Here is a 16,229-nt window from a genome sequence, read left to right on the forward strand (position 1 = left end):
AATCTATATCCTTTTCTCATTTGGAGTACTATTATCTTCCTCCACAAAAATTTACAAAATTAAATAAACGAATAAATAAAATTCTCCTCCTCAAAACAAGATGCTTCTACTTTTCATTTAACTACGGAAAAAGAGATGACTTTTTTTTTCTCTTCTTTTTTTGACAATGGAAAAAGAGATGACCTTGTTCCATAACCATTAAAATAAAAATTATATATAAGAAATTGTTTAACTTTCATTCCTTAATTAAGAACGATATGAGAGTGTAAAAATTAGGGTGACAAAATAGGTATGATATGCCGAATCAGTTTGTTTATCCCGCTATTTTTGATAGACTGATCAGCCGATGTTTCAAACTTGTCTCCTTTAGTTGGCCTAATCCACTTCCGCGTTGAAAAACCAGGGCGAGGCGAAATGATATCGCATGCCAACTCGTCAACTTGCTCTTTTTTGCTGTTTAGTTTAAAGCGAAGCGGCCCAAAAACCTATCATAACCCAACCTAATAAAAAACATTTATATAATAAATTTGGGGAAGTTATACCTCACACCCCTACATTTATACCTTCACCCTAATATTTGATACAAACTACCAAATTTACCCTCTTAATCTTTTCATGTGTTTATTCTCTTAATCGTTCACTATTTGAGGATTATGGGTTTGACAACGTTTTCTGGATGAGTGGGTCACGAGAGAATAGTGGTGAGTGGGTCAAGAGAGAATAGTTCACGTAACCGTAGTCTGGGTTGCAGGAATAGATCTCGAAATCATTGATTCCCAAAAAACACATGCAAAACGTTTCGGTTGATTCTTCCCGAAATTGGTTCCAGCAATTTGTTTGTTTAAGTTCTTAATTTTTTGTTACTCAAACCTCAGCCGAAATAGTATTCTTCCCAGAATGTTAAAATTAAGAATGGGAATTATTACCATCTTTATTTAGATTAGTAAGACTTGATTCGAAGAATAGGTGGGTTAATTACTTACCTTGCTCTGTACCCAAAAGAAATTGGTTACCATACTTTTCTCTATCCCTCACCAATATCATTCCATTATTTTTTGCTTGGAACATAAAGAACAATAAACCAATAGTGATTGTTCTGTCACTACTACGCCCTTATCACTATTGGATCCACATTATTACGGAAATATACACATAGAGTATTCTGAATAATTTTTGGAAAGGTTACTATGAGTATTCCTGTTAAGAGTCCCACATCGGTTAGGAGTTGGCCTGACAATTTGTTTATAAGTGGGGGCAATCCTCACCTCACAAGCCGGTTTTGTGGGGTTGTGTTAGGCCCAACCACGATTTCTAAGATGGTATCAGAGCCTCTTCACGATTTTGGGCCACCTGTTGTCAGGTTTCCGTTATCGGGCCACCCGTCATTTATGTTCACGCTTCAGATGTGTAATCCTGAGCGTGAGGGGGTGTGTTAAGAGTCCCACATCGGTTAGGAGTTGGCCTGACAATTTGTTTATAAGTGGGGGCAATCCTCACCTCACAAGCCGGTTTTGTGGGGTTGTGTTAGGCCCAACCACGATTTCTAAGAATTCCGAAAAAAATTGAATAATTTTCGGAAAGGTTAGCATGAGTATTCCAAAAAAAAATTGGAACCTTTATATCGGTGGGGTGAACTCATACCGAATGGTAAATTAATTGTAAAAGGGTTAATAACAAAAGGGGTGAAACTGGAATATTTAAATATTTGTAGGGGTGAAAGTACATATGTTGGACACGAATGGCGTTGATAATAATTTGAGAAAATGATATAATTCAATGTAATCACATGAGTAGTTTCGTGTTCATGTTAGACATTAACACATGTCAGACTTTGAGACATACCTTCAATAAACTCTTATAGCCATTCATTGTCGTGGTTAGGCGCCTAACAATGTCTTCTACCTTTTTTTTTATGCCTGATGTGCCTTGTATGAACAGCCATGTCGTAGCTATGGAACCTATGAATCCAACAAATGTGATTCTTTGTTGATCTTTCTATGGGTTTCAAATGGGAGATAAATACTCGTGAGCGCTCACAATTGTTCTCATTAGTGTTTGAATTAAAACTATGCAATTAGAACAAGCTTTTTTATGTTTGGCTACTTTGCTTGACGTAGCTTTTAGGGATGTCTGTCCTACTGTAAAAGGCCCGACACCTGATCCCACAAGTGGTGAAACCCTAGTCAAGTCCATACATGCAAGTTTTCCTCCTACACATCCATACACCATAACATCCGCATGCCTGAGTGTTGATCTTCTATCTAGTAGGTCAGTCATGAAGTTCACATTCGCCTCCTTCTTCACTGATACTCCCGCCCGTCTGAATATATCAAAAAGTACATCCCTAACAAAGTCATGTCTGTACTTAAAGCGTGTTCTGACAATCAACATGCTTTTAATATACCACTTTCTTTTGATACTTTCGATCGGTTTCTTAACACCATAGGCTGTTGACCTTCTATATAGAGTTCAAAAGGTCATGCATAACAATGTCATGTTTCTAAGGCCATGAACGTTGTGTTTACGAGAGGATTGATTTTGCCATCTAAAAAGGTCTAGCGGCGAGCTTGTTGCCCGCTTGCCTTCTATTCAAGTGTAAATAATGGTTTATATATTAATTGTATAATATTTTCTCCCTTGCACAGTTACAAGCATGCATGCAAAAAAAGTAGTTAAGAATCCATAACTACAAGGCTACATTACATTTGACATAAGTGTTTCGATTCTGGTGTATGAGTATTTTTATGTGGTATGGATCTTAGCTTCAACAACTCAACCATTCCTTAATTACCTTATGTATGAAGCTTATGTAGTCTGTACATTTCTCTCTTCATCTCACTGCTATGTGTATAAATCTTACGACATGATCACAAGGTTATAAGTATCACAGATTGAGAGAGGAATAAAGAAGAGTAACGGGACTAAACAAAGAGTAACATGCTCACAAAACTATAGATATAACGGATTGAGCGAACAATAAGGAAGAATGACATGATCACCGTTGGTTTTTTATTGTTAGCGGTTATAAATATAATATAATAATATTAATTCAATACTAACAATCATATTCAACAAACAAAAAACCTTTTGTCAAACAAAAAACCTTTTGTCAAAAAAAAAACCTCTTTTTTCCCTTAAACATTCAAATCCATATTGAGTATAACTAAGTGTTGTTTTTTGGATTTCCAAATTCTATTATCTACCGAAGTTGTTACTAGGTCGAGTCACGACCAGGTCGCTCTCTTTAAGACGTTTCGTGGCACTACCCAAAGTTGTGCAAGGTAGACTATCAACCACGCCGCCTCCAGGATAAAACAAGTCCAGCTACAATTGTTCGATTAACTACTGCACTGTAGAAAATCGTTCGAGAATTACACCCTCAAATATGGTACTAAGACCACTCTTTAATACTGAAACCACTTTAATATGGTATTATTACCTCAAATATGGTGTTTCCACCATTTCTCCTCAAATAAAAATATTGAATAATTTTTATATACCGTTAAGATCATTCTTAATTCCGACGGGACATTGTTTATTCCAAATAGGGACTATGATCTTAAAAGTACTCTTTATTCTGAAGGAAAATATATTATCGAAGGGACTATGAACTTAAGACCATTCTTAATTCCGAAGGGACATTAAACCGAAAAGGGACTATGGTCTTAAGAACACTCTTAATTCCGAAGGGACAGAAAGGAGTAGAAAAAGGAGAAGGACTTGTTAACACAAGTCGAAGGAGGGAGAAGAGAGGAAAGACTCGTCAACACAAGTCAAGAAAGGGAGCAGAGAGAAAGAGTTCCCGACAACTCAATGAAACTCTTTGGTGTGTGGAATGCACTATGTGAGTTCTCTATTTATAGGGAAAATTCACAACTAATAAGTGAGAAACTTTGGGAACAAGTAACACATTACTTTGTCATTAAGTAATTCACATATTAGATCTAGTACAAAAATATCTCAATTGAGTACCAAAATATATTATATTTAGTACAAAAATATATTATATTATGTACCAAAATATATTTCAGATTGTGTTCCAAAATATTTTAGATTGCGTTCCAAAATATTTTAGCAAAACTTGGGGACTAAGAAAACACTTTCTAATAATGATTAAATTAATTATTTAATTTATCATTTCCAAATAATAAAATATATATCAATATATATTTTTCTCTAGTGCTTATGTACCCCCATTAATTAGAGGTACACCCCCACTATATAAACACTACTAATGTGTGTGTTCCATCCGAGGTGGGACACTAGTTCTACCCAACATGGGAATTTGTGTTTAGTCTTTTTACTCAATTTTCACACATGTTCCAACACTAAGAAAACGAATAATAATAAGCTCCTTGTGATCCTGTCGTTCTTCCTTATTCTTCTGTCATCTTGTTAGTCTTCCTTGTTCTTCACTCAACCCGTAATATTTGTAGCCATGTGATCATGCTCTTCTTTCTTACTAGTGTGTATACCCATTTTAATCTATTCTATATTATGAAAAACACAATTATATCCTATTCTAATAATTTGACACAATGGGATATAATTGTGTTTTTTTAATATAGAATAGATTAAAACAGGTATACATACTACTAAGGAAGAATAACAGGATGATAGAAAGCTACAGATAAAACGGGTTGAGCGAAGAATAATAAAGAATAACAGGATGAGAAAAGAATTAGGAAGACTGACAGGATCAGAATGATATAAATATAACAGATTGAGAGAAGAATATGGAAGAATGACAAGATTGAGCGAAAAGTAACATAATCACAAGGCTATAGATACAACAGATTGAACGAAGAATAAGGAAGAATGACATGATCACCGTTGGTTTTTTATTGTCAGCGGCTATATGTATAATATAATCATATTAATTCAATACTAACAATCATACTCAACAAACAAAAAACCGTTTTATGAAGGGTTACAGAGAAGAATGACACGGTGCATTATGAAGGGTTACAGATAAGAATGACTCATTTGTTAGTACAAGAGGATATGTATTGGAGACAAAGAGCGAAAACTCACTGGTACAAGGATGGTGATCTCAACACAAAGTTCTTCCACGCTTCACCCACGACAAGAAAAAAGGTAAATAAAATTACCTCGTTAGAAAAGGATGATGGAACGAGGGTGACAGATGAAGCTGGGATGGCAAGTGTAGCTAGAGATTATTTTCATGACTTGTTTCAGGCCAAAGATAGTGTAAGAACACCGGTGTTGAATGCAGTTAAACATGTAATTACCGATGAGGATAATATTCAACTTATGGCACCGTTTCAGATAGAGGAATTTAAGGAAGCAATGTTTTCAATGCAGTCAGACAAGTGTCCAGGGCCAGACGGATTTAATCCGGGATTTTATCAGCATTTTTGGAAGGTTTGTAGTCTTGATATTTTTAGGGACTGTGTTTCTTGATTAGCCAATGGTCAATTACCGGCATCCCTAAATGCTACTAATATTGCACTCATTCCAAAAGGTACTGAACAACGAACTATGAGAGATTGGCAGCCAATAGCTCTTTGTAATGTTTTATACAAAGTGTTGTCGAAGGTGTTAGCGAATCGGCTAAAGGTAGTGTTGCATAAATGTATTTCTGACAACCAGTCAGCTTTTGTTCCAGGGAGATCTATTTCAGATAATGCAGTGGTTGCTATTGAAGTTGTTCACTATATGAAGTTGAAAACTAAAGGTAAGCAAGGTAATGTGACCTTGAAGCTTGACATTAGCAAGGCCTATGACCGGATTGATTGGTTGTATTTAAAGGAAGTGCTGTTAAAGATGGGGTTTTGCCAGCAATGGGTGGACTGGATTATGATGTGTATAGAGACTGTGGATTATTCGGTGTTAGTAAATCAAGATTCAGTTGGGCCTGTTATCCCTGGAAGGGGACTCCGTCAAGGAGACCCGTTGTCCCCGTACTTGTTTATATTGTGTGCTAAAGGCCTATTGGCTCTTATACATCAGGCGGAAGCTAGAGGCGAATTACAAGGAGCAAAAATATGTCGGAACGCACCTATTATTACTCACCTTTTATTTGCCGATGATTGTTTCTTATTTTTCAGGGCCTCGGAAGAGGAGGCGCACACAATGAAGAGTATTCTAAATATGTATGAAGCTGCCTCAGGTCAGGCTATTAGCTTCATTGGGTTCAGGCTGTGATTACTTCAAAATGTGAATACTTCGACACTTGGGTTCAGGCTGTTCTAGGGACTGGAAAATATTTGGAGCTGCCTTCTATGATAGGTAGGAATAAGCAAGCAACTTTCAGTTATATTAAAGACAGAGTGTGGCAAAAGATTAGTTCATGGAGTAGCAAATGCTTGTCGAAGGCTGGTAAGGAGGTCATGATTAAATCTGTGCTGCAAGCAATTCCATCCTATGTCTTGAGTATTTTCTTATTGCCTACTAAACTTATTGATTCTATTGAGAAAATGCTCAATGGCTTCTGGTGGGGAAATGGAGGTAGTAGCAGCAGAGGCATTCACTGGCTTTCTTGGGATAAGCTCACGGTTCATAAGACAAAAGGAGAGGGATGGGTTTCAGAGACTTAACGGCTTTCAATTTGGCGATGCTAGGGAAGCAGGGATGGAAATTTCAAACTCAACCGAAGTGTTTGGTTACGAAATTATTTAAAGCTCATTACTTCCCTCGTAATGATTATCTTGATGCTAAGATAGGACATAATCCGAGCTTTGTGTGGTGTAATATTTTTAGTGCTAGACGAGTGGTCCGTGAAGGTGTTCGATGGAAAATTGAGAATGGCATAAATATTCCAATTTTTGACGCGCCTTGGCTAAGGAATGGAGGAAGCATCTCGGGTGTAGGACAATCAAGTGAGGTAATTCAGCAAACGAGAGTGCACTCTCTTATTGATCATAATAAGTGTTGGAATGATTATGTTATTAACTATTATTTTGATCATTGTTATCAAAAACCCGACTTAAGTCTCAAAATCCTTGTTTTTGCGACTTTGCGTAGCTTCAACGACTCAAATCCATAGCAAAGTCCCAAAAACAGGCAAAATCCTATCAAAATCGCACAAAATCGCATAAAATCGTGAAATCCATTCAAAATCGCAGGATTTTGAAGGATTTTGAAGGATTTTGTTTATTTTTTTGATAAGGGTTAATTTTTGACCGGTTCGTAAATTGACCCGATTTGAATCCATGACCCGTTCTATAAATACCCAAAAGGCCAAAAAAATTCTTTCTTTCACTTCCCCCACATTTATGTATATGTATTTTGTGGACTTTGAACTTTAGTCATTTATGACTATATGCAATTTATAAAATATATTTAACATTATTTTTGTTTTGGTAGAATCCTCGATTTTGATTGCGATTTTACGAGTCCCGACTATGCTATCATGCATCGATTCTACAAAAGTCCTTGAGTAAAATCCTTCGATTTTGATTGCGATTTTACGAGTCCCGATTTTGCTACTCCCTTTCGACTTGAAGTAAAGTCTCGATTTTGATAACCTTGATTTTGATCAAGACACCGTTCAGCAAATTCTTAGAACTCCTCTTTTTCATCAAGTTGAAGAGGACAAATTGATTTGGAGAGTTGAGAAAAATGGGCAATACTCTGTTAAGAGTGCATATAGATTGTGTATGGTAAGTATAGCCGATAACTCTCATTTGACTCGACCGGGAAACTGGTCTAGCATTTGGAAGCTTAAAGTTCCTCCGAAGGTAAAGAATATGTTATGGAGAGTTTGTAGGGGATGTTTACCAACAAGGGCAAGATTATTGGATAAAGGGGTGAATTGTTCTTCTATGTGTGTCATGTGTGAAGAAAGCTATGAAGATGTGAGCCATGTGTTGTTTGATTGCCCACGAGTAAGAAAGGTTTGGCAGGATAGTTTACTTTTCAGCAAGGTAATTTCGGTGATGCGAAGGAATAACACAGCGGCTGAAATCACTTTTGCACTGATGCAGGAACTGTCACAAGGTCAAGCTGAGTTATTTGCAACAATTGTGTGGAGTTTGTGGAAGAGTCGCAACCTAAAGTTATGGCAGAATGTTGAGGAGACATGCCAAACTATTTTGGAGCGAGCTAGGCAGTTGTTGACTAATTGGAGAGTTGCAAATAATAAGCGAATGTAGGGAGGGCTGGATGATGTTGCTGCTGTCACGAATACAGCAGATCAGCTGGCTGCTGTTGCTGCCGTCACAAACACTACATATCAGTTGGCTGCAAGTGCTATTGGTGTTGGGCAGCAGGAACAAATTCGGTGGAAGAAACCGGGTATTGGAAGGCTTAAGTGTAATGTAGATGCGTCATTCTCGGATAATTTAAACCGTGTAGGATTTGGTTTTTGCATTCGAGATGAAGCTGGAAATTTTATGAGAGCAAAAACAATGTGGTTAAACCTTGCTTGTACACCGGAAGTTGGAGAAGCCTTGGGTCTTTCATATGCTCTTATTTGGGTGCATGATTTACAACTTACAAATGTGGATTTTGAGTTGGATGCGAAGAAAGTAGTAGATTATTTTAACAAAGGTCATAATGACATTTCTGAGTTTGGAGCAATAGTTGAGGAATGTTGGAGAAATTGTGCTACTTATTTTGAAAACTCTAAGGTAGAGTTTAGTCGGAGACAAGCGAATGAGGTCGCTCACACACTTGCTCGAGAGGCCAATTTCTTAGCTAGTCCCCAAAATTTTAATGTTGCACCTCTTTGTATTTCGACTTTGATTATTAATGAAAAACTATAAGCTATTTTCTCTCAAAAAAAAAAAAAAAAAAACCCGCTTTCTTTGCTCAAACATAATAAATAAACAAAAATAAATAATGCTTATTCACTAAGAAAAAAATGTAGCTGGAAGAATAGGCTCCACTAAAGTCCACCAATCAAGTTATCCAAACAACAATGACATGTTTGTAATACTCAGTTTCAAAGTTAAGATGATAAAAACTAGTCATGATTGAAAGAGACTACATGGATTCTTATCCGAAATGTTGCTGGTTATTAATCAAATAAAAGAACTAATTTTAGATTTCAGATGTACTTCCCTCCATAAATGCAAGCTTCTTGTGCAGCTGCTCTTGTTGATCAGCAAATTTTATAAACAAATCTCTCTTAGCACTGGCTATCTTGAATTCTTGAGTTCCAGAATGTACAATCTTCAAATTGTTGCTTGTTCTATTTTTTCCTTCTTGTGGTGTATTCTGAAAAAACAAAATGTGTTGCAGTTAAAGACAATTTATGCAAAGAATTACATTTAGGTATCATTGCAGGCACCTAATCAAATGCTAGTTGGTATTAAGGTTAGAATTGTTAACAATATTGGGTACAATAGAGAAAAAAAAAAAAAAAGACGGCTAGAGTTTCAATATTATCAATGACTTAGCATAACATCGATTACAAACGAATATATAATAAAACATAATGGACTGCTAACTTAGTAATATAAAGGCAGGATAGTGTGTCGTTAAATTATTCTTTGTTGGTAAAGAGGAGGAAAGAAAAATGTGTATAAGCTTACCTCAAATTTAGGAAACAATGTTCCTATTGATGCTTTCATATTTTTGAGACCTACTTGTTTTTCAATTACAACCCATGGCCTGAAAAAGACGGTAAAGAAGGGTTTTAAATCGCAAATCAAAACACTCATTTATAACAAATACAAAATTTTCTCGCCAAGCCTTGGTAGTATAGTTCTTTTTTTAAGTATACTGTGGATTAAACTACAAAAATAATAACTACCGAAACAATTTGGAAGCCTAGCTAAAATAATAATTTAAGTCGACGAATCAGACATTCACTTTTCACGGTTGAACAAAAGTATGCCATTCATCAAAATATATAACACATACATCAATGTTTAAGAACTATGCTACCTGCCAGTTGAGGATGTGATGATGTAGTTTTGATCTGTCAAAAAGTCACAAAGCGTTTGGAAATCTTGTTCTGTGTGCGACATAATGGCACCCCTGGTATTTATCTCGAACGATAAACTTGGAAAAATGAAGATACTAGCTGATACATGAGTATGTTTGTGTAAGAACTCCACAGCTGTTGATGGACATAATTCTTTATCGAGATTCCCGATCAAAATCATACACACATTTCTTTTTCCTTCCAACTCTTTATCTTCCATGCTTTTGTCATGGCAGACTAAATCAAAAATGAAAATGTTAGGAAAAAGCTCTGTAGATTTATATTACAGAACATTATCGTAAAAATCTAAACAATTGAACATTGAATGAAAGCCAAAGTTGACGAATATGATAAACAAGTGTAGAGCATGTTGGATAGCAAACAAGGTCTGAATCTGTTGATACGAACATGCATAAGGGTCGAGAATAATTTATAAGTCAGGTTCCAAAATTCGCAAGTTCTACCAGAAGGATTATATTTGTATCTATAAAAGACAATAATTTTGAACCGAGATTATATTTGTATCTCTAAATGTTGATATATAATTTTAACATATGAAGAGAACCATAAAACATAAATATCATAGAAGCATAAAATATTTCTGAAGAAAAACCCAATGAGTTGAATCAAATTTTAGAATTAACCTCTACTATTACATAGAATGATAGAAACAAACCTTCAAGAGAAGAGGAACCCAACACAGATCGTCTAGCGCGTTGTTTTCGCTGGAGAGGAATGTATGATGTCAAAAACAAAAAGACATCCAAAATTCTTATCCTATTTATACAAATTTCTCAACAAAAAAACTAATGGAAAGTACTTTGCAAATATAAAGATACATACACTCATCTTTTCCATTCTTTCGAAAAATCCCATTTTGGTCTTAGTTTTTGTTCCTTTCTTGCAGTGCGCCACCATTTCTTGTCTAGAGTTCGATTCTATTCTCCTCCTTGAAATCTGCAAGAACGAAGCCATAGCTGGAACGTGCTCTCTTATCGGCTGCACAATGAAAATGTCACCAATTCCTGCTGCAGACAACTTCCCCTCATTTGGCCCTTGTAACCATGATAGGTTAAAGGTACACAAGCACTTTTCGTCTTTTTTCTGAGAATGATTGCGTTTTTCCACCTATTAAAAACATTCACAATGAAACAGAGATTCAGTGTAAAATTTAATGAAAAAGAACCAACTCATATATGAAACTTCAATTCCTGATCCTAGATGTTGCTGCTACAACAGTTATCTTATCGTTGATGGGCAAGGATTCTCTAAAGTGAGTAAAGTGTAAAGTGAGAAAATCAAGGGTTGTTATTATAACAAACTCATGATTTGTTATGACGTACCTACAATATCGCTTTAATTTTTAAATTAACAGTTGATATTGTCCACTTCACATTTTAAAGTGAGTTGCTTACTTCATATAGTAGAATACAAGAAATGCTTCTAGGTTATCTAAGAGAGATGAAGAGAGAGAAATCATTAAGAAGAAATGTGAGAGGAAGGATGTGTAGAATTCATGGATTTGCAGCTGTTCTTCATGGATTTGCAGAATTCGTTGTTTTCACAATTAAAGGATGTGTTTACTTTTGATGATTTTTTTTTAATGATTTAAAGATTTTTTTGAGTTTTTTATTTTATTTTTTGAAGATGATGAAGGATGAATGAAGATGAAGATGAGGAGAGAAGAAGAAGATAGTAAATAAATTAGGTGTTGGTGATCACTATAAAATCTGATAGACCTCCGTAATCCAACGGTCTCTTTTTTTAGAGGATTAAAATTATCAATATTGGATCAAATTAATGTACGAAAACTAAGATGACGGACCAAGTTGATGATTTTAACAGCTATGGGACCAACTTGAAGAAAAGAATTAAGTTAAGAGACCGGGAGTTCAATTAAGCCTAGGTATAATAATAAACTTAATGCATAAAATATGTTTAAAACGATATACCTATTAATACATGCATTTACTTACAAAAATATCGATGCATGAATGAACATGAATAATATGATTGAGTCCTAACCATAGTCACATAATTCATAATTCGTTTTGGTACGTGGTACGGGTTCGGACACGCGGTACGCAACCTTCAAAGAATTGGGTACGTGGGAGGGTATGCATAGTCCGTACGCTATAGCGGTTCGCGCTAATGTATTAACCGGTACTTTATGAAAAAAATAATTAAATAAACAAAAAAATGATTAAAAATATTAATTTCATAAGTAAAATTCAACTTTGACAATTTTCAATAATATATTAATTTCTCAATTATTGAATATTAATTTCTCAATAATATAATTTTTATTTAATCATGTCCTTTTCTCAATTTTTTTATTTGTTACTTTACTACTTTATTTTTATTGGAAATTTTTTCCCATACCCTCACATGTGTACCTTCACCCCTACAAAACACTTAAAATCTCAATTTTACCCTTGTTTTTCACTTTGAATGTTTACTCTCACTTTTTCTACTTTTTAACTTTTTACTCTCACTTTTTAACTTTTCTGAATCTATGATGAATTACTCCAAATGACATTTTCGATACACTAAAAGTAACAATTTTCGGAAAACTTTATACAACATTATTTCCGTTTGAATTATTTTTCTTCTAGAAGACATAAGATATATTTATTCGGTTTGTTTAAGTTTTACCAACTCAATTGAACAAACTTCAAAATTGAAATCTATAACTAAATTTGAGAGAAATAGAAATGAATAGAAAGTAGACACTAATTAGATTCAAGAAGAACCAATCATAGGAATAAAATATTTGAAATCATAGAGTAAGTGAAAATCATAGAGTATAACGGAGGCAAAGATTGAAGAAGAATTTTTGACGGAGAAGGAAAAAGTTACAAGGCTGAAACGATTGACAATTATTTAAAAGAGACTGAGGAAGATTAAAAGAGGAAGTGGGAGAAAGGTTACTAAATTTTTTTCCATAAAGTTTGTGATCCAGAAAACTCAATAAAAGGTGTCTGATTCTATCACTTACTCTATTTTGTTCTCGAAAAGCTAAACAAATCCAGAGAAAAAAAAGATGGGGTGGATTTTAGTTTATATAAAAGGGCGAAATTGGTATAAATGTATAGATGTAAGGGTGTGAGGTAAAATTTTGATATTTTTTCATATATTTTTTCTTTGACTTGAGGGTTCAGTATCTTTATTTGCTGCATTGGGCCTTAATTCTTCTATAACCTAATTTTTGACTCGTCTCCTTCAACATTTTGAGCAAACATCCGCTGGTAGACACAAAAAACTGGATACAGAGCAAGAAAACCAAGGGGTTGTGGCCGGAAAACATAGATCTGACCGAAAAACATATATTTGTCGACGGAAAATGAAGATCTAGTGACAAAAACTCTTTCTTTCATCCTCAAAAGGCCAATTTATGTCTCTTGATAGGTTCGTACGAATTCTCTCTTTGGTACTTGGTTTCTGGCGAATTAGACTACAAATTGAGATGAACCAATTCGTAAAAGAACCAAGAACCGGTTAGCGCGAACCAATTCATGGTTCTCCACCCACTCTGGCGAATTATGTTACTATGGTCCTAACCCATCAACCCAAAGAATGGCAATACAATGCTTTGATATGGAATGCTTCTAGATTTTCTAAAGCTAGGTTTAATATTTACACAAAACTATGGATTCTGTAACAGCGTGCAAAGACCTAATAAGAAATGCTTCTCGGTTTTCTAAAAATTTCACAAAATAACATTTAAAAAAAGTGAGAAAATGACAAAGAAACCAACCTTATCAACAACAGCATCATAGAAGCGAAGGTCATTATAGTTGAAGCGTATCGAGGCGCAAACCCTAACACCGTGAACGAGTTTATGACACTCGTGATCCTGAGCTCTAACAGAAACTGGCCGAAATCGTTTCTGAAACTCATGTAGCTCTTCCAACGAATCAAATAATGATGAAGGGAACAAATTGTGGTACACATCATTGAATTTTTTGTAAGTAACTTGAAGTGTTTCCTTTTCTTGCAGCGTAACCATGACGGCGTACCAAGCGTCGTCTTCGTAGTTTTGATACTCTGTCACATAATTATGCTTATGTTCGTGATCGGTTAAACTCATTTCTTTCTTCGTCGGCATCTCCATCTCAACTTTGGTGTAGAAGGGATCAACTTTGGCCCCCTATTAAAAAAAACCGAGTTCCTAAAATTTACCCTTTTTGAAAATGGCCAATTTAGACCGGTCAACACCTACGTGACACCCTACAAACTAAAAAAGAAAATTATAAAGTCCGTTAATTAGTGATAAATGAAACCGATTAATTCAAATGAAGAATAAGGAAGGAACAATGATGATTTTGTTTGGAACAATGATGATTTGGGTGTGAAAGGGATCCCTCGTCTCTCAAATTGGTTTTTCGATTTGGGAATAAAGGATTGTGATATGCTTGTTTTTTGATTTTATGGGTTGTGTTGATTTGGGAATAAAAGATTTAGTTTTTAATTTTGATGAGTAAGGATGGATATGAACACAAAGAGTGCGAGAGGCAGTTGTGTTGTGATTTATGGGTCATGTTGATTTGATGGGTTTATAGTTGGTGGGTTGGGGAGGGAGGTGGTACTGATAGTTGTTGGGAGAAGATAGGAGGAGATACGTGTTTCAGATAAATGATGACGAATATGATAAACGATGATGAATATGATGTTGAAGGGGACAAATATTATGGTGAATTAACGAATTTTCTAAGATTTTACATTTTTTGATTATTTATTTATTTATTTAATTATGTAAAAGACTAGCTGGCTTTTAATATTTTTTTAATTCCAAAATTACACATGTGGCAGCGTACTCACTTAAGTGAGGTGCACAATGGTGCCACGCGGCATCCTTGCAGGGGGGTATAAAGTTAGGGGGATCAAAAATGCGTTTAAACATTGAATATATATATATATATATATATATATATATATATATATATATATATATTTGGAACTGGCGTCCCCTTCCCAAAATCAGTTCAACCGAGACTATTGCCAACAAATGCTAGAATGAATCTAAGATAAAGAGTGCAATTCAGACGAAAGACCATGATGTTCCTCCGCTTTATCCTCACCTAACAAAGTAACCTCTCCTTTTTTGTCCAAAACCGAAATAAGATCCTTCACATTAGAGATTTTACTGGAAATATGTGAGTATGATTATGATGCCACTCTCAAAGCGCCACTCTATTCAATCTTAATATTTTCTTCATCACATATCCACCACAACCCTTCACTTGAAACGACCCCCACTTTGAATTAGAGTGCACCAATGAGAGGAGAGAGACAAATAAGGTTTTTGCACGCCTATCATACATTAACTGTTGTAACTCCTTATTCTGAGAAATAACCAATTTGTCCCTTAACTTCTTAAACTGCTTCATACCTAAGATTTCTGTATTTTTGTTAGCCAATGGATCGTCCATAAACACAATTTTATTTTTATCAAGATCCCTCATAGAATAATGTTGAACATTAATCTGATTATTTCTTGAGGAAGAACATCTTACTGAGACACTTCTCCTATGATTTAAACTGCCGGAATGTATGAGTTCAAGAAGATTAGAGATCTCCTGATGTTTCAACACTGTATGCAACATTCTAGATTGTTTTTCATTCTGACTTTCTTGTTGTGGAACCCACTTGTAGAAATTATTATTTTTATCTAATTCCCTTCATTAACACTTCACCTTTCTTATTAGTTATCAGACAATTAGATTTGTCGAAGTGAACTTCCACCCCGTGATCACACAACTGACTTATGCTAATTAAGTTTGAAACTAGTCCTTTAACAAAAAAAAACATTCTCAAGCTTTGGTAACTCATCACTGACCAAACTACCAATACCCATGATTTTCCCCTTACCTCCGTCACCAAAGGTAACGTAGCTGTTATCACAAGATCTTACATCTTTAGATAACCTATTCACTCTAGTCATGTGTTTGGAACAACCATTGTCAAAATACCAGTCTTCACTAGATGAGACTCTCTGAGAGGTGTGAACCATTAACCCAACATTGTTCGATTTTGATAACCAATCTTTCTTGACATTTCTTACTTCTGATTCAGATAACTTATACTTAGATTGATTGGGATATCCATCCAGTTCGAAGCAGAATGGTCTTATATGACCCCTTTTTCCCACAATAACAAAATAATGACAAATCCAAGGTCTAATACCTTCTTGTTCTTAGACTGATGTTCATCAGGATGGTGCAACATTGATTTGTTCATATTGGGATTTTGTATTCCTTCAGTAGAAACAAATTTTATATCTTGAACTACCTCTTTCTTCTCTACCTTACCAAAATCTTTCCAGGTAGAAATA

At 35.1% G+C, this 16,229-nt stretch overlaps 1 protein-coding gene across 1 annotated transcript; it reads right to left on the reverse strand.

Annotated features, from left to right (window-relative positions):
• Window positions 1–8,830: 8,830 nt before the first annotated feature.
• LOC146914734 (uncharacterized) lies at window positions 8,831–14,441 on the reverse strand. The gene is made up of 6 exons (XM_085716164.1): window positions 13,653–14,441; window positions 10,739–11,023; window positions 10,572–10,620; window positions 9,856–10,132; window positions 9,501–9,579; window positions 8,831–9,183 (listed from the first exon to the last, which is right to left on the reverse strand). The coding sequence occupies exons 1-6, from the start codon at window positions 14,007–14,009 to the stop codon at window positions 9,007–9,009; spliced, it is 1,224 nt and encodes a 407-aa protein (XP_085572290.1). The 5' UTR covers window positions 14,010–14,441; the 3' UTR covers window positions 8,831–9,006.
• Window positions 14,442–16,229: the final 1,788 nt, after the last annotated feature.

Source organism: Medicago sativa, chromosome 6 (assembly GCF_051527215.1).
Source record: "Medicago sativa cultivar Bolivia chromosome 6, Bolivia_mono, whole genome shotgun sequence".
NCBI lineage: Eukaryota > Viridiplantae > Streptophyta > Magnoliopsida > Fabales > Fabaceae > Medicago > Medicago sativa.

Bases quoted from the DNA above. Each gene is read 5' to 3' on its own strand.
- LOC146914734 (XM_085716164.1), bottom strand. From the start codon at position 14,009: ATGGAGATGCCGACGAAGAAAGAAATGAGTTTAACCGATCACGAACAT. The intron at 10,621-10,738 runs GTATGTATCTTT...ATTCCTCTCCAG, and splicing joins AAAGAATGGAAAAGATGAGT to CGAAAACAACGCGCTAGACG. The intron at 9,580-9,855 runs GTAGCATAGTTC...CGTCTTTTTCAG, and splicing joins ATCACATCCTCAACTGGCAG to GCCATGGGTTGTAATTGAAA.